Here is a 20894-nt window from a genome sequence, read left to right as displayed (position 1 = left end):
ACCCTAATATAACTTTTACTGTAATCAGTCAAGATTTAGGGTTAATCTATATTGTGTCAGTGAAGCCAATACCTACCACTGCTCAAACAAATAACATTAAAGGAAGGAATTGTTATCACTATAATAACACTGATATATAAGAATCTTGAATCTGTTTTGAAAGGTGCTGTATAAATTAAGTACATGTATTATTGTTCATGTTATTCATAATTGAATTGTTTATTTATTAACATTAGTATTATTTATCATTATTATACAATCGGTTATTGCCAAATTCAAGTTTGATGCCGCTGTTATCTACGGCTGTTAACATATCTTGAATTGTGAGACTACAGCCCCCATAATGCACTGGGCGCGGCTGGTTTCCGGTCCTGCGCCGTCTCTGGAGCGGATTGGAACCCGGAGTCAGGACTGGATAAATGAAGGGTCTCCTGCAGGGAAGGTAAAGGCTTTTCCTCTCAATACGCGTCGCTTTGCTCCCGAACTCAGCCGCGGTCCTGTAGAGAAGCTGCAGCCGCTTCGTCCTATCCGCTCCCCGGCTTCCTGGGCCGCCTCCACCGCGCTCCGCTGCCCGCTGAAGAGCCTCGACTCCGGTTTGGAGGTTTGCGTCTCCGGTCCATCCGCCATGCCGCCTGTTCTTTGTTACAGTGCAGCGAAGCCGCTCAGATCGGAGTTAAAACCCGGCTACAGTTTGGGAGCGATTCAAATCCCGGATCCCGTCTCCTGCACGGACTGCGCGCGTTAACATGCAAGCTCCAGCTGTGTGGCCCGCGCACCAGAAAAAACACTTGGTGTTATTGTAACGCGCTGCTGTGTGGTGACAGCGGCCCGATGCATTCAGGTGTCCCCGGTTAAACAGGCTCTGAAGTTCAGTTAGATCCAGTCGAAAGTAGTTCCTTCGTATCACTGCACACCTCCACTGTCCTGATCCCTTTTCATGAGCACTTATAAAGCAGCTTCTCCTGTGTGTAGGTTCCAGTGATGGCTGAGCAAACACCAGATGAGTTCATCTGTGAGTATGAATCCAACTGTCATTCTGTGTGTGTGTGTGTGTGTTTGTGTGTGCCTGCGTGTGTGTGTGTCAGATTATGATGTGCACTGCCAAGTACCTGAGGATATTCGCCCTGTGTCCTGTCAATCACCAGGGGTGTGCACTTCCTCTGCTGGTTAAACTGGTTTGAAATTAGCTTGAATGTCATAGTTTAAAAAAACAACAACAACACACAGGTGTTCTTAAAACTGTAGTGATTTGGCCTTCCTAGGATTGTCCTGAAAGAATGAATTTGATTTGATCTGTGTATGTGGTTGTATGTGTGTGTGTGACCTGCAGGCTGTGATGACAGGTGTGATGTGTGTTCACAGGGTGCGAGGAATGTGGCCAGTACCATGACACAGAGTGTCCTGAGCTGGGACCACTGGTGACCGTCCAGGACTCCTTCGTCCTCAGCCGAGCTCGGTGAGTGAGTTGCAGCTCATAAGTGCAACCAAACTATTGACATCACCCATCCATAGAAGCTATAATATTCAAAAAATGTCTGGTACTGACATCAGGCCTGCTCGGATGTCCTCAAACATGATGCAGACCTCGGACCTCCTCCAGGAGGCTGATGGATGGGCTCTGGGGTTTGAAAATCAATCGAATTTGATGCGTATTGGTCATATTCTATAATCACAAATATGCCTCATAGGGCTAAACAAGGTGCAACACCCTCTGCCCTCAACCCTTAAAAAAGATAAAGGAGAAACAATACAAACAAGGAAATAAATGTAGAAACTTATGATAGAAACACAAGTGAGGGCTCTCTCTCCAAGGATGGACAGAAGTGCAATAAAGGTTGCATGTAACTGAGCACATCAACATTAATTAATCAATATAACATTCATAAGAAGTGTCTTCAATAAATGAAGAGGTGTATCAATGGTTAAAGAATGTAAACAAAAGCAAAAGGACAAGAGATAAAGGAAGCAGTTATGATAATTGTAAGGATGGAGGTATTACCAGTATTATAGTATATGTGAGTAGGCAGATTGTATATCTAAGCAATCTGATTGTAATCATTATCCATGATCACAATCCACGATCTGGCAGCAGCCGTGATCCTGGATCTGCAGCGATAAAGCTCAAGGACTCCTGGATAGAAGTTAAGTCTGTAACATATATTGATGAGAGCTTAATGTGATGAAGAGGGAGAGGAGGGAATAAAAAGCCTTTACAAGTGTCATGTTGTTAGACCTTCCAGAGGGATAATTTGAGTGTGTCACTTCCTGGCTCTCTAAGTTCCGCCCTACAACTGCTACATTTATATCATATCATAAAATATTTTATTTTGAAATGGTGCAGAAAATATCATGGAGCATGTGTGTTCACACAACACCATGTGAAGTACTACTGAGAACATAATTTTTGATGTTATTGACATTTCATAACACGTTTACTGTCCCCGTCTTGGATCAGGTCATCTCTACCAAACAGCCTGGAGATCAGAGAGGTGGATGACGGGGAGGAGGGCGTGTTCGTCCTGCGGCGGCTGGTCAAGAGGACCCGGTTTGGCCCCTTTGAGGCGAAGAGGGTCCACCACCTGGAGAAGGAAGGAGCGTTTCCTCTGAAGGTGGAGCCTGATGAACCCTGAGTGTACTTGTAGAGTGGACACATTTTGTGCTTGTTTTATTTTACGTGAATAGCTGTTATTACAGTAGCGGATCAAGGGATGGTGCCAATGAGGCGCTAAAATCTGATTGGTCCCTGAAGTAGCCCTGTCCTGTCTAATTAAGTAGTCACTTACAATTCTAATAGTAAATGAGACCGTTTGTTAGAGTTTTTGAAAAATGGTGTTCTTTAGAAAAGCTCCCAAAAAACTAAATAGTTTCGGAATAATTTTCAAGCACATTTTTCAAAGTTAACAGTAAACAATGAACAACTTTGATGTCCATCTTACTCAATCTGGAGTTGTTCATGGATTTTGGACATATAATTTGCCCCTCTGTGTCAATCGTGATTGTTGCTATATTAACGTCCTCCCTCCCCACAATGCACAGATCTTCCAGAGGGATGGCCTGGTGGTGTGTTTTGACTCCAGCTGTGAAGAAGACTGCAACTGGATGATGCTGGTGCGTCCTGCGGCCGACCACCACCACCAGAACCTGACGGCTTACCAGCAGGACGATGACCTGTACTTCAACACCTCCCAGGTACATGTGTCTGTCCTGAACCTGGGTCGTTTCTAACAGGAAGTGGTTCTGACGTTCCCCTCTGCTGTCTGTTTCCCAGGATGTGCTTCCAGGCACAGAGCTGAGGGTCTGGTATGGAGCTTTCTATGCCAAGAAGTTGGAGAAGCCCATGCTGAGGCCTCCACTTCAGCCACTTGCACAAGGTAGATGGTGTTACAGCCCTTGTTGGTTGATTAGTGAGGCAATAGTGTGAAAAGTATCTTATAGTTTTTGTTTCCTCTCCTCAGATGTGACGTCTTTATCTGCTAACTCAGAGACCTCGGAGAATAGTGGAGCTCACGTGCCGTCAGTGGCTGAAAAGCCCAACATAGGTCAGCATAACATTCATCACTTAAGTCACTGCTTCTTAGAAATATTTACTCTTATTTCAATTACATTTAGGGAAATTCTATCTCTATCAAGCTTTCAGTTGCAATTGATTGTGTGTCCTCCATACTGACTCAATAGGAGCAAAAATCTGACCTTCGGAACACCTCACCTGAGGAAATGCTGTGTCAGGGTTTCTCCTTCTGAATCCTCTATTGCTTCTGTTTATCTCAGGCAACACGCTGAGTCACCTCGACGAGGTGAACACAGTAGGTGAGCCCCCAGACGACCAGCACCTGCCCATAGAAGAGAGCCTGGTGGGGCCTGAAGAGGGGGAGACCCGTCCCCCCGCTGTACAGCGGGTCCCCAAACTGGGCCGCAGAGGAAGGAGACCTAAGGGGCGCCGGCCGGGGGCAGGCAAAAACAAAGGTGAGAGCAAACGGCCTGGTTTGAGGAAACAATTTAGGAATTACAGTATATTATTTTTATATATTTTGGAGCAGTTTATTAGAAAACGTGTCTGGTGTAATGTTGAGAGATGTTTGAACAGTGGTAATGGATCTGAAATCTGTAAACAACAGGATTTGTGTTTGCCCATGAAAGAGCAAGCTTCTATAAATCTGGTTTAAACATCTGCCCTGTGTGATCCGATCACAAGTGGTCAGAGCTAATTTCAGGTCTGAACGCACCCAGATGCATCCGGAGATTCCATCACTCCTGCATCTTGGGCCATAAAGAACCGACTGGCAGTTACAGCTTCACAACGAATCAAACTTATTTTTATGAACCTCAATGTCCGTACATTTATTTGTTTGTAGCCACAATATCAACGCTGATCGCCACAAGTAAATAGTTCTTCCACTATGGTTAATGTAACACACGCAGCTCCTACTTTATTCCCTATGAGTTGTTCCCTCGCGTTCTCTACACTATCACCATCACTGTCAATTTACATGTGTTGTATATGACATCATTCTGAGCTGAGCAAGTTTCAGCAGGCTCAGGCACATTCTGTGGAGGCTGGTGAAGGGCATTCTGGGAAAATGTTGCAAATCCCTGCCTGGAATGGAAGAAGAGGCAGCAGGTTTATGAACCAAATAGCTGCAAGACTAGTTATGTATCAGCTGCTCTTTGGGTTCAGTGCTAATAATACATGTTGGCATGCTGACACACTAAGCTAAGAATGTGTACATGGTAAACATCATATCACCTGAGGATGACACATTTCTCTTTGCCTGATGTGTGCAGATGTGAAGCTCCCGGTGGAAAGGTCCGAGCCGGCGGCCTCAGGGGCAGCAGCAGCGGCTGTGCGTGCACCAGAGAGCGCAGCTGTGCAGAAGAGACACAAAGTCCGAGAGCACAAGAGGGTGTACCGCTGCTCCCTCTGCAATAAGGTCTTCCAGAACAGCAGCAACCTCAACAGGCACATCCGATCTCATGGTACGCGGAGATCTGAAAAGCCAACGTTAGCTTTCGAAAGAGTGTTAAATTTATACAATTATTTTTCTGCAAAATTACACAATTTAAATGAAAAGCTGTGGAGAGACGATGTATTTATCCTAGTCAGCTTTTAAAATTTCATCATTACCAGTAAGACTTCATTTGAAGATTTATCTACATGCACAATAAGAAATGAAATTGATGTGATAAACAGTATATGTGAGTATTTTGGCTCTTAGGCACCTTGTGATGTAATCAAGATTGAAAGGGGGTGTGACTGCATAGTAAAGGAAAAAACCCTGGGCACTAGATAGTGATGCTGGTTGATGAGACCAACAAAATGTTGTGGATATGTTGAGATGAATAACTCCGGGAAAGAGAGGAGAATAGATTAAAGTTTGACTGCAACAAAATGATTGGCTGAGTGAGAGCATGACCAAATCTGATTGGATGACTGTAAACATCCAATAGCCAGCTGATAAAAAAAGGTGGGGAGAGTAAAAGATTGTGAATGAATGAGACCTAGAAAAAGGTTGCGCTCCTATTGCTCAGTAGTGCGAAGTGGACTGTGCAGGGTATGCAGCCATCTTTAGTGACATATCAAACCATAGAGAGCAATCATGCTCAGTTCAAAGGGAACTACAGGGAAGAACAGTTCATCCGTTAGCAAGAAGCTGACAAGAAAAAATACCAATCAGTCAACGCGCCTCAATGGTGCGCTAAAAAGAATTGTGGATCAGCCATTACACGATCGAAGCTCACATTATTATGTAGATCCCAAAGGAGTTTACATATGTATGTAATTACTGTTGTAACTTACGGTATAATTATTTACATGTGGTTAAAACATTGAAAAATGCTTTAGCAAGCTTATATTAGCACAGCTGTGTAATTTAATTCAATATAAAGTTTAACATTAGCTACTTGTCACATGCTTCAGCACAGCCCTCATTCATTACACTAGAACATAAAAAAAAAATTCAGAATGACAACTTACATCTTGTAAAATAATCAAATGATTTTTTTTTCACAAGTTACATTCATTCAAAAACAACAGATCTACTAATGGTATCAGTTTTAGTTTCAGAAGGCCATATAATCTGTGTTTTATTGGATCAGACCCAGTGTAGCGTTATCTTTCCACAGTAGCAGCAACAGGTATCCAATTTGTTTACGTTACCAGGAGTTTGTAATGGGAAGTCCACTGAACTGACATTCCCTGAACAGGGAGTAGGAATATTTCCTATTCTCCATCCCCCCTTTCTGAAGACAGCTATATTGACATTCAGTGGTTAGTCTGAATAAGATGTCGATTATGTTTCAAATCTTATTGGACGTAACCAATATAATGTCAAGATGATGTCACGTATTATTATTCTTATATTATTATCTCCTCTTTCATCTAAGTTATTTTGTACGTTCTCAAACACACACACACACACACACGGTCCAAAACCAGACCGTGCCCCAGTTACATCGGTTCCCAGGCTAATAAATGTTTCTTGGGAGCAAAGTGTTTAATTGTCTCTCTTGTATACCCCCGCAGGTGATAAACTGTTCAAGTGTGATGAATGTGACAAGTTGTTCAGCCGCAAGGAGAGTCTGAAGCAGCACATCTCTTACAAGCACAGCAAGAACATGGTGAGTGACACGCCAACCTGCCACCTCGAGGGTTTTTACTCCCAGCGCCGGCTAATATCTTCTTTTCATGTGAACCCAACAGCCCGACCAGGATTACAAATACAAATGCCACACGTGTGAGAAATCCTTCCGCCTGGAAAATGCCTTAAAGTTCCACAACTGCAGGACAGGTAGCACAAATTCTAGAATTTGTTTTATCTGGATTTTAATATCACACCCCTGCTTTTTTTGTCCCCCATTGAAATGATCTCACTGCCACCAGGTCTTATCATGTTAGGTTTTCATGGATGTCATCTTCCTCTCTCTCCAGATGACAAGACGTTCCAGTGTGACATCTGCTCGCGGTTCTTCTCCACCAACAGCAACCTCTCCAAGCACAAGAAGAAGCACGGCGAGAAGCTGTACTCCTGTGAGATCTGCAACAAGATGTTCTACCGCAAAGACGTGATGCAGGAGCACCACAGGAGGCACGGTGTGGGTGAGTCGCACACAGGCAGGGAGCGAGGCCCTTTCACAGGTTACTTCATACGCTGCTTTGTTATCTGGAGGAATTGTTGAAATATTGACTTTGTGTTGAGTTTCATCATGGTCTCAGCACTGTGCAACATGTTGGCCAATCACAGAGGAGCATGGTTACAATGACTAAATAAACATAAAGACACTTCTCCAGGAAAATATATTGTTTTCTGGATGGTGCAGGGCTACATGTGAACACACAGAGCTGCAGCCTGGGGCAGATCGTGTGGGATGTCTTCAACAGTTGACATGTACAATCTGGATAAAAATTATTGAAAATAGTTAGGTGATCACAATTATCCTGTATGCTCATAGTCATAATTATACTGTGCCTCACATTGCCATGGCACAGATTTAAAGAAGCTCAGTAGTTACATGGAATGTAATGAGATCATAATGGATTTCAAAACATAAAGTGTTTGTCCTGCTGCTTTCACAATGCAGCATTTAATGAACTGTAGATTTTCACACAGTGTAAAGCAGCTGTGGGCAACAGATCATATTATGTTATGAAGCAATGCAGACGGATTTATCAGTGATCCTGCAAAAACATCATCATACATCAGAATTGATATTTTATACCTATTGAAACTGGAAAATGGAAAAACCCTTTTCCTTATTGTGGCAGAAAGAGATGTGAATCTGGGGTACCTTTTTTCTGCCATCAATTTGTTCCACACCCTTGAGCACTGCACCAGTTGTGCCTTCACAAAAGCTAATTCGATATTTATCCTCCTTAATTACTCTAATTAATACTAATTAATTAAATTGTGGAACTTCTTTGAGAAAAACATGGGACTGGATATAAAAATACCTATCCAATTTTACTGAAGAAAATGTAGTTTTCACAGACGGGTGCACAGAACAAAATACTGATGTATTAGTAGCAGAAAGCACGTCACCATATTTCTTCTATATCAAGCTCTTTGCTTAACGACAACCGTGTTGCACCTGGACAGGACCAAAGCACCTGAAGAGAGAGGACCTGGAGGCCAACGGGGAAGAAGGGACCAAGTACAGGAAGGAGCCGTCACCCTGTCCCATCTGTGGCAAGGTGAGCACTCTGCACAGCAGCAGTCTCATGGTCCTGACAGCAGCAGGCCAACTGACTTCACACAGAGTCCAGGTGACCACAGGTGCAGTGACGTGCATAAAGTGTGTGCATGTGTGCGTTTGTGTGCGCAGGTGTTCTCCTGCAGGAGCAACATGAACAAGCACCTGTTGACCCACGGCGATAAGAAGTACACCTGTGAGATCTGCGGCCGCAAGTTCTTCCGCGTGGACGTCCTGCGAGATCACATCCACGTTCACTTCAAGGTGAGGCAGTGATCCTGAGTCCTGCTGCAGGCTCAGTCTGTAGCTGAACCGGGACCCGCAGGGAAACATGTAACAACACAGAAGATGTTTAACTGCACATACTGCCGTCCTTTGTGCTGTGGTCATCAGCATGGTCATACTGATGCATCACATTTTCATGGGATGCCTCTCCTGTCTCATCAGCAGCTGTCAGTGCAGCTCTCTGTTCAGTCACACGCTAATATTCAACCCAGGGTTTACAGGAGAAAAGAGAGACACTGGTGTCAATTCTGCACAAATGCATTAGAGATGCACATGATATTGTTGTGTCACCAACACCGACTGGATCCTGGTTTTGTTTATTTTGTGGTACATTTTAAATGAAGAAGTGTTCCACTTTTCTGTGCTGTTTTGTTGTTCTGGGCAATTTGCTTTGCTCTATTTAGCAGCTCCTCTGCAGTTAAACTGTAGGAAACTGTTCACAATACTAAGGTGGAACAGCTAGACATACATCCTTATAGAGATATGTTGACATTCAAGTCATTAATACAATATGACAGTACTCAGTAATCATGGGTTTGACCACACCCATCTTTGAACTCTTGCCATTCTGTTGCGATGACAAAGTCTGTCAGACACACACACACAGTCGATGTGAACACCTGCCAAAGTACTCCAAACCACTTCTGTAACATGGCTGTGATCACATTTGACCATAATGACACACACACAGACTCACAAGCTGAAAACTATCCCAGACAAGCTACTGTAGCTTTTAAACATTCATACATTATAAGGCATGATAACCAATGCACTGTATAATTCACTCTGCAAGATGAAAATAGTGGTAGATGAGAGCATATATGTCACCTAGGTTTTCAATTAGCACCTTGGATACGTGCTTCATTAAATCACCCAGAGCCCTCTGGATCCTAGCTGCCTTTGACTTTAATCATTGTAAAGAGCTGCTTTTTGTTTTTCAGGACATCGCCTTAATGGACGAGCAGGAGAGAGAAGTCTTCATCAAGAAAATCGGCATCTCGGCAGGAGACAGCGACGACACAGATGAAGAAGATGATGAGGATGAGGACGATCCTGAGCATCACAAGTACAACTGCAAGAAATGTCAGGTAGGTCTCGTCTTAAAAGGCATCTAGACATCTGCAGACTCTTTATCTGAAGCCGCTTACTAACACAATATCCAGAGGGTTGGTATGGAAAACACAAAAAAAATGCAATGTTTACACCTTCACAAGTTATCTTATGGCGACAGGTGGCCTCAGCTAAGAGCAGATGATGTAGTATAAACTTGCAGTGTGTAACCTCCATCATGGATGCGCACATATCTTTACTTGTCACTAACAACCACAGACAAACACGTGAGCTTCTGTATGTGCGTCTCTAGCTGTCGTTTGCCAAGGGGAGGGAGTACCTGAAGCACATCATGGAGCAGCACAAGGAGAGAGGGTATGGCTGTGCGATCTGCAACCGACGCTTCGCCCTGAAAGCCACGTACAACGCTCACCTGGTCATACACAGAGAGCAGCTGCCCGACCCTTCAGTGCAGAAGTAAGAGAGAAAGCATCCCTCAGCTCATATGTTCTGGACATATGAACATATGTTCCAGTTGTGTTAGTTTAGCTCCGTCGAATCAAGGCTGAAATACTTGATAATGATAGAGACAAGAATGTCAGCAGAGCTCTGTTCTGTGCTGACTGTACAAAACGATAGATACATGTATATAAAGATATCTAGATATATCAGTGGCGGCCCCGGGAGGGCAATTGTTACGATGGCTTGGGTTTAATTCGTAAATAAACCCAGATAGACGTTGTCTCATTGCATTACGTAAAACAAATTCTGGTCACCTCACATAGCAATACCACCATTAACCACAAGGCAAGGATTGTTCCTGAGGCTAGATACTGTATAGTAATTTTGTAGACAGGTCTTCATTCAAATTAATTTGGTTCTAAAATTACTGTGGTCAACAGATAAAATGTCATCCATCAGTACCTTTGAATATGAAGAAACCTGTTTTGCCATTGATAAAATAGGTGAGTCATCAGATAACATTTTATTTAAGGTTCAGCAAATCAAGAATATCCATTTTCTAGCTCTCTGTTATTAAACACAGAAATGAATGTAGGCATCGCCTTCTACTTATTTCAGCTTGCAGTGCAGATCACAAAATATCCACTAGATGGCAACATAAGACAAGGATTGTTCCTTAGGCTACATACTTTAAGTATGTGTGAACAAGTACTGTACTTCAGTACTTCATGGTACTTTATACTCCTACTGCAATACATCTCAGAGAAAAATTTTACTTGACGAAATCACATTTGTGCGAACCCTCCCGGAAGTCATAGGGAATGCATTGTAGAGCCTGCAACTTCACCACTAGATATCACTAAATTCTACACAATGAACCTTGTTGTTTAAAGAAAAGCAAATTAACGAGCTGTCAAATCTTTCCATCCATCCTAAAGGTACATCCACCCATGTGAAATCTGTGGCCGAATCTTCAATAGCATCGGTAACCTGGAACGACACAAGATCATCCACACAGGTGAGCAGCATTCTGAGAACTCTCTGCACAATGTTCACTTTTCTATGGTAGATATTTGAACAAAGCCATCCCCTTGGTGGCCTGTAGCTACTACTGCCATCATTACATTTTATTTGTATAGCCCATATTCACAAATCACAGTTTGTCTCATGGGATTAACAAGGTGTGACTCCTCTGCCCTTAACCCTCATCAAGACTAGGGAAAACTACCAAACAAGAATTTATCATACTCCTTTTCAAAAACTGCTAAACATACGTATAACTCCCCCAGTCCCTGTGACCCTGTGAGACTGAGGCCTTTTGCTCAGCTGTCATTCACTGGATTTGGCTCAGGAAGTGGAACAGGTCGTACACAAACCAGAAGGTTGGCAGTTTGATCCCAGTCTCTCCCATTCTGCCTGTTGAAGTGTCAAGAGGCAAAAGACTGAACCCCAAATTATCCCTTGCAGCTGGGCCTGGTAGTGATGTGTGATAGAGAAAGTGCTGCACATACATGCACTGTATGGATGGAACTGACTGGATGGATTAAGTAGATTTTTTCCAGGGACGTTACCCCCATATTGATGAGACATTCTGAGCCTTAGCATTATTGTTATGAATGAAACAACCTACCTCTTACTTCTTCTAAAACTTGTAAACTTTTCCTGAGTTTTAGAACTTCAATTCCCTAAATGCTCTGGGGGAAGCAAGCAGGTTTAAGAACATAGGACAAGATGGCGAAAATCCCTTGTATGTCTGAAGTTTTCCTGCACAATTTTAGTTCCTGGCTACCAGTAGTTGTAAGAAGGTGTTAGCAGTCACCAGCGGATGTTGGGGATATAAATTCAGTTGTGTAACTTAGTTTCATAGGGGGCTTCGGCCTTTTAATCACAAGAAACCCTCTTCTTAGGCAGTCCCCCCGCAGGTTGATCAGACCGGGTGTGTGTCCCAAGCATTGTGGGTCCCAGTTGGGATCTTTCCTCCTGATCTAGAGCCTTTGGCTGCAGCGTTCTGTACTGTGTGATCTAAAGAGTAGTGATGGTTTAGTCAGTGAGTTCACTCTGGGCTACACCCTGATGTTGTTTAGTAACTGCAGCAAATTGCCAGAGTGAAAAAAAGGTTTAATTTAAAGAAAAAGGATGATATTTTGGATGAATTTTAAAAACAATTTGTACATATATTTTGACAATTATAAAACAAGCAGAGTTACATGTGGACACGCAATGTAACAAGTTATCGTTTCATATGATGATTAAATGTGCGTGTTTTGTGTTTATGTGATCATTCAGGGGTAAAGAGCCACGGCTGTGACAAGTGCAACAAATCATTCGCAAGGAAGGACATGCTGAAGGAGCACCTCAGGGTTCATGACGACATCCGGGACTTCCTGTGTGCTGAATGTGGGAAAGGTGAGGGTCTCTCATGACCTTACTGTGTAAACGCCAGAATCGGCGTGGAGTAGTGGATGTTGGTTCCTTGTCATATTGAGGAAATGTTTTTTTTCCTGTGCAGGCATGAAGACTAAACACGCTCTGAGGCACCACATGAAGCTTCATAAGGGCATCAAAGAGTATGAGTGTAAGGCGTGTAACCGCAAGTTTGCCCAAAAGGTCAACATGCTGAAACACTACAAGAGACATACGGGTGAGTCCAAATGTGTTACAGATTCGAAAGAAATGGATTTCTTTATATCTATATATTCACAAAAAATATGTAATGTAACTTTGTTGTCATTGTTGTGCCTGCAGGTGTGAAGGACTTCATGTGTGAGCTGTGTGGGAAGACGTTCAGCGAGAGGACCACTCTAGAAACACACAAGCTCATCCACACAGGCAAGTTACTCATGTAGAATTTGGGCCGGTACACACAACTCGGTTACTTATATAAACTAGCAACAAGCAGAACATGGGAGCCAGTAATTTGGTTCTTTAATGTCGTCATGTTCAGAGGCAGAAGTGAATACATAAAATACAAGACCAGCAGTCAGAAATTAAAGGCCCTGTTCACTATAACAGTGGTTCTCAACCTTTTTTCAGTGACGTACCCCCTTTGAAGAAAAAATTCTGCCGAGTACCCCCTGACCAGCGCAAAGCATTTTTGGTTGAAAGAAAGATGTAATGTGATTTATTAATCCTTGTAACTAGACACATTCAAATTTAAAACTCCATCAATTTCCATAACATTGCTCATTTGTAGTGGTCTCTCTTGAACTATTTGGAAATAAAAAGATATAAAAATAACTAGACTTTTATTATTACCTCAATATAAATAAAGATTTGTGCACATCAAAATAATTATCAACTTAAAGTGACCTCTTTTGGGATCATAATAAAGATATGCTCTCAAACCCTCATAAATGCTGAGTGTTCTAAAAATGTAAGTCGCTTTGGATAAAAGCGTCAGCTAAATGACATAATAATAATAGTAATGTAATGTAATGTAATGTAAAAACTGAACTCATGAACTTAATTATAGCTAAATACTCCTTCCCAAAAAATAAATCATTAACTTGGTTTTAAATAAAAGATTAGCTCAAAACATATTCTTTTAATTATTATCATCTTAAAATATCTCCTTTAAGGATCGAAAAGAATACTGACAGGTAGCTTGTTTCCGCTTGCTTCTGGGAGGCTTTTCGCATCGTGTCTTGAGATGACCTGAATTCAGAAAGTTTCCTCTTAAAAAACTCAGGTGGCTTAGCAACATGACTTTCATGTTTTGTCTGGAGATACCGCTGAAGATGTGGTGGCTTAATGCCACTGTTGGCTAATCTTTTCCCACAGAAAAAAACAAAAAGTGTAAATAACCCAATCTATGTTAATGTTAATATCGGTGAAGTGTCTTTTTGTTATTTTATTGTGAAATATTTGTTCGCTTTAAGGTCATACAATTTCATTTCCGCTTTTGTATTACATAATAAGAAATATTTCAATATTTTGAAAGGGTACCGGTAGAGACGCGGACTTCTTGTTATGAATCATTAACTTCCCAACGGAAAACTTTTACGTTTTAGCGCCCCTCCGAAGAGGCACAAGCTCTCACGGTGTTGTTTAGGGAAGGCTCTCTGCTCTGGTTTCGCCTTCTGTGGTACTTTTCCCTCCGTGTTTCAGCAGTATTGCTGCTGCACTTCAACTCGACTCCATTGTTGAAGTTTTCAAGGCAGGTGATGACAGGCGATGACATGTTGGGTTGCAGGTTGGGTCAAACCATCGGTATGGGGGAGATTCTGTTTTTTAGGATAATTAAATTGAAAAGCCTACTGAATATAAAATTTAGTTCATAAACTCACACTTGTATGAATATTTGTTAAGTAACAATTTTTCAAGGATTTTTGATGGATGCTAATTTTAAATATAAAAAAAAAAAATCCCAAGTACCCCCTGGAGTACCTTCAAGTACCCCCAGGGGTACGCGTACCCCCATTTGAGAATCACTGCACTATAAAACCCTGAACATTTGGAAACGGAAGATGGTTTTGTTAGAAACCAGAGAGGGGAAAAAATATAATATACAAAACAAATTCATGTAATTATCTTTCTGTAAAAATCACCAGGAAAGTTAATTAAAACTGAAAACAGCTCAAATTAGCCAAAGATGAAAACTGCAGCTAGCTACCTGAAGAATTAAAGAAAAATAATTAAAGATTGATGAAGAATATAAATTTAATTTTAAACAACTGACAGGAATTTAAATTTTAAAAATATCGCTTTTTTCTTATCTAATTCAAGCAGCTTAAAGGGATGTTGACATTTGGAAATGTAAATTCTTGTATAGTCAGATATAAAAAATTATAATTATTTTTTAATTACTTTTTGCAATGATTCCATTATAGTCTTCAATGCATTCATTCACTTATTTACACAGCAAAAACTAAATTAACCAACCAACCAACAAAAAAATTAAAAACATGGAAGGCACCCGTTTCCCTGATTACCTATTCATTTTTTATTGCTATTTTACTAAGTCTATATCTAGGGTAAGTTTTACTCCATTTTGTTATGTGGTATCTAATTTGCAGTAAATTTAGCAATGTCCAAAATATATCTATTGTTGATAGCCATGAAGAAAGTTTTGGTGGGTTGGGTTGTTTCCATGTCTTTGTCACTTGCTTCATGGCAGTCAAATGTTTTTTTTTTCTTACCAAGCAGGTTAATGTTCAAATTGTTCCTAATCTTATATCTGTACTGTAATGATGTATTTCTGGTTTATTAGATATGAACATATACTGTTTACATAGTGATCATTCGGAGCACCCTACATGAAGCTACAGCAAGTAACCTAGCTTCACGCAAAGTCTATAACCGTGGAAACAGACTAAACTTTTAACAGCAACTCTAATGTTCACTAAATAACACATCTTGTCTTTTTAATTGGTGTACAGTGTAAAACATTTTTTAATACGTTAGCCTCCGTGTTCCTCCCTGATTTGGGTCGTGTGTTTTTCCACGTCCTGTGTGTATCATCTTTTTCATGACACATAAGGTATTTGCCAAAATGTTGAACTCTTCCTTCGAGGCTAAATTTTGAAGCTTCATAATTACTTTCACTTTCCCATCAGTCAAAATATGACATCATGCATCTCTGGTCTGTCATCACATATCCTGTGGTTTAATTTGAGAAGTTTACATCTGATGTTAGTGTTTACATTAGTGAGTTCAGTATGCTGGACTGACCCTACTGACCTCTTTCTCCCTGCAGTGGGGAAGACGTGGACGTGTGCGACCTGTGATAAGAAGTACTTGACAGAGTACATGCTGCAGAAACACGTGCACCTGACCCATGAGAAGGTGGAGGCCCAGTCGTGCCACCTCTGCGGGACAAAGGTGTCCACCCGAGCATCCATGAACCGCCACCTGCGACGTAAACACCCTGAGGTGAGTCCTGTGAGCACACGGCCCAAGTCTGTGACCACTCAGGCCAGTAGCTTGTTGTCAAATCCTCAAAGCAAACCAGTTCAACTGCCACTGTTTTTCGTTTTGCCTCCAGGTGGCGTCGATGAGACTGGATGAGTTTGATGAACTTCAGGAAACTTCGACAATCAATGATTCGTCTATCAGCATCTCGCAGGTGGGAGTTAAATATGTAGGCTTCTTTAATGATGCAGCATACGTCCCTCCGCACTCCACAGTGAAACACGATAATGGAGCAGCTCTGACAAACTGTTGCAGTGTGAAAACAGGAAACTTCAGCATCTTGATCATGGAGAAGCCAGTTTATGTTTGACATGAGCTTTTCAGATTAACAGTTTACTTACTATATCTAAAGAATGGGACTAGGTAGAGCACCTACCTGCACCGTGGCTCAACAGTCCCTTAATGAGACCACATTTAAATTAACTCTATCTGGATCTGCACCAAATTACACACACTCATAGATCTCAGTCCTGTAAACATGCCAGATTTTGTTTTTCATTAAGATCCTTGAAAAATTCTTTGCGAAATAAATGAAAAAGTTGAAAAACATCTCACAATGTTATGGGTTTTTTTTTAAATCCTGGATCTGCCCAGCCGTCAAGATCCACTCCAAATTGTATTGGGTTAGTGTTAATGTAATGAAAATCAGTTGAGATTTTATTTGCATAATCAGAGGAAAACAGGGACCTTTTGTTTCGATGGGCATCCTGTGTGATATGTACGTTTGTAGAAAGACATTGAATAAGATCTCATTTCCATGACACGTTTCACTGAATAAACATCATTAATGTTTGAATCTCTTTCCTCAGCCCACTCTGACCCTGGAGAAGGACAGCATGTGTCAGGAAAGGCCCATCCGACATTTACGACACCCCAAGAAGAAGCAGAGGGTTCCAGTTGAGCCGGAGCTCTCGGAGTCCGATGAGTTTGTGGACTTCACTGAGCCGAGACATGAAACTTTGCCGGAATACAACACCGTCATCGTCGGTGAAGAAACTGAGACCAGCTCTGCTGTGCAGAGCATCCAGCAGGTACACATGAAGATCTACTGAAATAGTTGATGCTTTTTATTTACAATCACATTTCACATACGTTTCTTTCTAAAACCAGAACAAATGACCTCTGAAAAGGCAGGTGGCCTGATTAGAAGTGAAACTAGGGGCCGAGCCTGCTATTGTTGAAGAGCCAGAGAAAGAAGTCGACTACACACTGCTGATGGAAAGCAGAATAAATACAAATCTAAAGAAGCTAGATTTACATTAGTAGTAAAATATTGCTTTCACTCTCTTTGCTACTAGTATCTCTTTTGAATAATACATACTATGTCATGGTGCCTATCTATACACCCAAGGACACCTTTAAATAGATCATAAATAGATACATGAATAATTAAAATTAAACTCAGCAATCAAATCAGAGTCAATACAATTTAGTTCAAAAGTAAAGCCAAGGTTAAAATGGAGGCATAGACACCTATGTGAACACAAGAGTAAAACTACTCTTGTGTTCACATAGGTGTCTAGATGAGATGGATAATCTTTTGATGGTCAGAAATGATCATTTTCAACTATTGAATATTATCAATTATCTAACTACAATAAAAAGTCCCTTAAATGGCTGATAATATAGAACCTGTGATCTAATAATTTGGCAGAACACTTACTTTAAGCTATGTAGAATCTTTATAGCAAATTAATTAAACAATCATGATGGTTATTAATGCAGCATATCTGAGGGAAGAAGATAAATATATATCATTGGATAATAAATGTGTAGTGACATTTAAAGTAATGGGATGTCATGTAGGATTTAGATGTGAATCTCCGTCATCTCAGAGAGATACTGTCCAGACTCAGCTGGATGGTCGAGTGAGGGTGGTAACTTTGAGTGATCAGGTCGACGCCCCCTTACACACAATGTTTGGTTGACAGATCCACATGATGTAACCAGTACAACATCATGGTTGACTTGTTTACATGGACATTCCGCTTGTTTGAAAGTAATTTTAATTTTTTTTAAAATCATCTAGCCCTGGAAAAATGATACTGATCATTTAAGGACATAGAAACAAATTAAAACGAACAACCATTTTCAGGCAGCAGATGAGTCGCTCTTCTTACGTTGTTACTCTAATTGTTCTGCTCCTGCGGTTTCAGGTGGTGGTTCTTACCGACCCCAGCGCTCAATCAGCTGCCTCCCCCAACAGCTCAGTGGGGCTGACCAACATCACAGTCACGCCCATCACCAGTCAAGCCCCTGCCCAGTTCACCAGCCTGCAGCCTGTAGCTGTGGGCCATCTGACAGCCAGCGACCGGCCCCTCACGCTGGACAACTCCATCCTCACCGTCACCTTCGACACCGTCAGCGGCGCCGCCATGCTCCACAACCGTCCCGCCGAACTCAACCCAGAAACGGTGGGCCCCGGTGGAGGCGCAGCGGCTCAGTCAGTCACCCACTTCATCAACCTCACTACTCTGGTCAATCCCATGGGCCACCAGCTGGAGGCGCCGACTCTGCCCTGGAGGCCTGTACCGGCAGCTGAGGGCAGCCAGGTCAGCCCTGTGTTGGAGGGAACTCAGGGGGAGGGTCTGGAGGCCCAGAACCAGAATCATCAGCCGGGTCGACCCGGACAGAGCCAACCGCCCACCCCCCAGCACCAGAGCAGCTCAGCACAGCAGATGTTCGGCTACTGAGCAGAGACTAGAGGTGCTGGTCGCCTCACGCTCCCCAACATTGTTATATAGTAGAGTCGATTTTATGACTGAACTGTCACCAGATGCCTCTCCAGCTTCATGGAAGTGAATGAATATACACTTTTTTCTTTTGTATACTGACAAAACATAGTGACTGTTATTAACATATTATGAAAAAGATTGAGACGGTACCTTCACCCAGATGACTTTCATGACACTCCTCTGGAATATTTACATTTCAAACCAAAGCAACATGTTGAGTTCTCAAATGCCTTATCAGCCTTTATAAACACGTGCATGTCGTCTAGATGAATCTGCTGCTCGAAAACTGAATCATGAAAAGACCCAACGTTACAGTAAAATGAAAACACCAGGTGAAGTGATAAATGATGGTGGTCATGTTCCCAAAAGTCTTTATTTTTAAATGCTGTAACTAGTTATTGTTTAATTGTCTGGGAAAAAAATACTGGAATCATTTTTGTACTGTACTATTTTTAAACAAAAAAAAAAAAACCTCTTTGAAATGGTTCTTGTCGTGTGTCTTCAGATAAATTCAGGTCAACAGGGCTCACATTCCCTCAGCAGCGAGGTTTCACCTGGTTTCTGTGGGTCCATTTATGAGCATCTGCTTTTCAGCTGATCAGATCTGACAGGCCAGCACTTCATGACTGCATCACAGTGAGTTCACCTCAACCAAGGCCAAACAGTCCCCTTAAAGCCAATCAATATGCAGAAACTTCCACACACCCATATATACCCGTCCCATCTAATGGGGTAAAAACATAACCTGCTTGTCGTGTTATGACACTGTTGGGTGGAAGATGTTTAGAGAACCCAAAATGCAGGCAATGCAGAAAATAATATGTTATTTGATCACTTAGTCACACTCACAGTCTCTATGGGCAGTGAAGAGAACCTCAAAACTTCCAAAAACAAAGCTCAGGCTGTAAAGCGGGGAGAAACTTAAGAACAGGAACAAATAAAAAAACTGTATAGGGATACACCAGGGAACCAGAACAAACAGCAGAGTGTGGAGTCTAAATCTACAACGAGAGGCAGAGATAACTGGGCACAGGTGAAACGCATTGAGCTGGGGCAATCATTAATGTGGCTTCAGTACTACTTTGTCACTGAGGATATTGAAGATGGCTGGTAGTAAACATTTCCTTGAGTTTAGTCTGTTTTGCATTCAATTCATGTGACTGCAGTGCGTTGAGGTTTCAAGGCTTTTGTAAAATATAATATCATATAAAAAGAAAGATTTACGAAAACCCTTGAAAATAAAACAGCTCATATATCCCCATATTATCCTAATAGATCGCTTCGCTCGCAAAATACAGGTGCTCTGTAAGAGGGGAGGTAGAACCTTAAGCTACCAGGCTCCCCTCCTGTGGATACAGCTCCCACTCTGGGTTCGGGTACCAGCACCTTATTTTACCAACATTTATGATTTCAACTCATATTTATGCACATATTTTCCTAAATGCTGTCCAGTGTTAATTTCGTTGACGAAGACTATGACGAAATATATTCGTTAACGACCTTTTTTCCATGACGAAGACGAGACGAAGACGAATCTTTGAAAATAAAAACGATGACGAAATCTATTTTAACTTTCGTTGACGAGACGAGACGAAAATGTTGGTGGTTGACTAAGTCACAATCATTTTTAAAACATCATCGTATCAGGCCGTCATGAAGTATCAGGAGCGGGCGAGTGACTGTGTCTGTGTGTGTTTTCACATTTAAAATTAAATATATATTTTTAAGCTATTAGGCTGCAGCTATATGTTTTAATAGAAAAGGAGTTTAATGTGGCTATTAAATGTGACTAAAACTAGACTAAAATGGAATTAGTTTTCGTCGACTAAAACTAGACTAAAACTAAGAAGGATTAAAATGACCAAAAGACTAAGACTAAATCAAAAATAGCTGCCAAAATTAACACTGATGCTGTCAAACATTAATCAAGTTTTATCCAATTTACAGAGTTGAACGTATTAACATGAAACTACCAACAGATGGCGATATAGTCTAGCGTCATCACGCACTTTAGTGCTATAAGTACTTCTGAATATTCACAATTGATTTAGTCAACTAATTGATATGTAGTTCCTCATAAGCCCAGTTCATCAAAACAAGATTTTTTATAAAAACTGTTCACCCATAATTCTTTACACCTGATGTGACACAGTATGAGAACTACATGAGGTCATAGCAATAGTGATTTGAACACTCAGACAAACTATCGCATTCTACATTCACCTGAAGGATGGAGAGAACTGAATACACTGTGAAGGCTTTGCACTG

At 41.5% G+C, this 20894-nt stretch overlaps 1 protein-coding gene across 1 annotated transcript; it reads left to right on the top strand.

Moving 5' to 3' along the window:
• Nucleotides 1-343: 343 nt before the first annotated feature.
• prdm15 (PR domain containing 15) lies at nt 344-19102 on the top strand. The gene is made up of 24 exons (XM_062406963.1): nt 344-442; nt 973-1012; nt 1363-1456; nt 2456-2609; nt 3037-3189; nt 3269-3371; nt 3456-3539; nt 3769-3963; nt 4783-4974; nt 6521-6615; nt 6698-6785; nt 6926-7093; nt 8091-8185; nt 8317-8448; nt 9411-9557; nt 9833-9996; nt 10920-10999; nt 12268-12387; nt 12491-12622; nt 12727-12810; nt 15677-15852; nt 15965-16045; nt 16701-16922; nt 18048-19102. Exons 1-24 carry the CDS (start codon nt 344-346, stop codon nt 18582-18584), a joined length of 3435 nt encoding a protein of 1144 aa, XP_062262947.1. The 3' UTR covers nt 18585-19102.
• The last annotated feature ends 1792 nt before the right edge of the window (nt 19103-20894 follow it).

This window comes from Platichthys flesus, chromosome 15, assembly GCF_949316205.1.
Source record: "Platichthys flesus chromosome 15, fPlaFle2.1, whole genome shotgun sequence".
Lineage (NCBI taxonomy): Eukaryota > Metazoa > Chordata > Actinopteri > Pleuronectiformes > Pleuronectidae > Platichthys > Platichthys flesus.
This window is presented reverse-complemented; position numbering and strand designations above follow the sequence as displayed.

Bases quoted from the DNA above. Each gene is read 5' to 3' on its own strand.
- prdm15 (XM_062406963.1), top strand. From the start codon at position 344: ATGCACTGGGCGCGGCTGGTTTCCGGTCCTGCGCCGTCTCTGGAGCGG. The intron at 6,786-6,925 runs GTAGCACAAATT...CTCTCTCTCCAG, and splicing joins GTTCCACAACTGCAGGACAG to ATGACAAGACGTTCCAGTGT. The intron at 15,853-15,964 runs GTGAGTCCTGTG...TTTTGCCTCCAG, and splicing joins TGCGACGTAAACACCCTGAG to GTGGCGTCGATGAGACTGGA.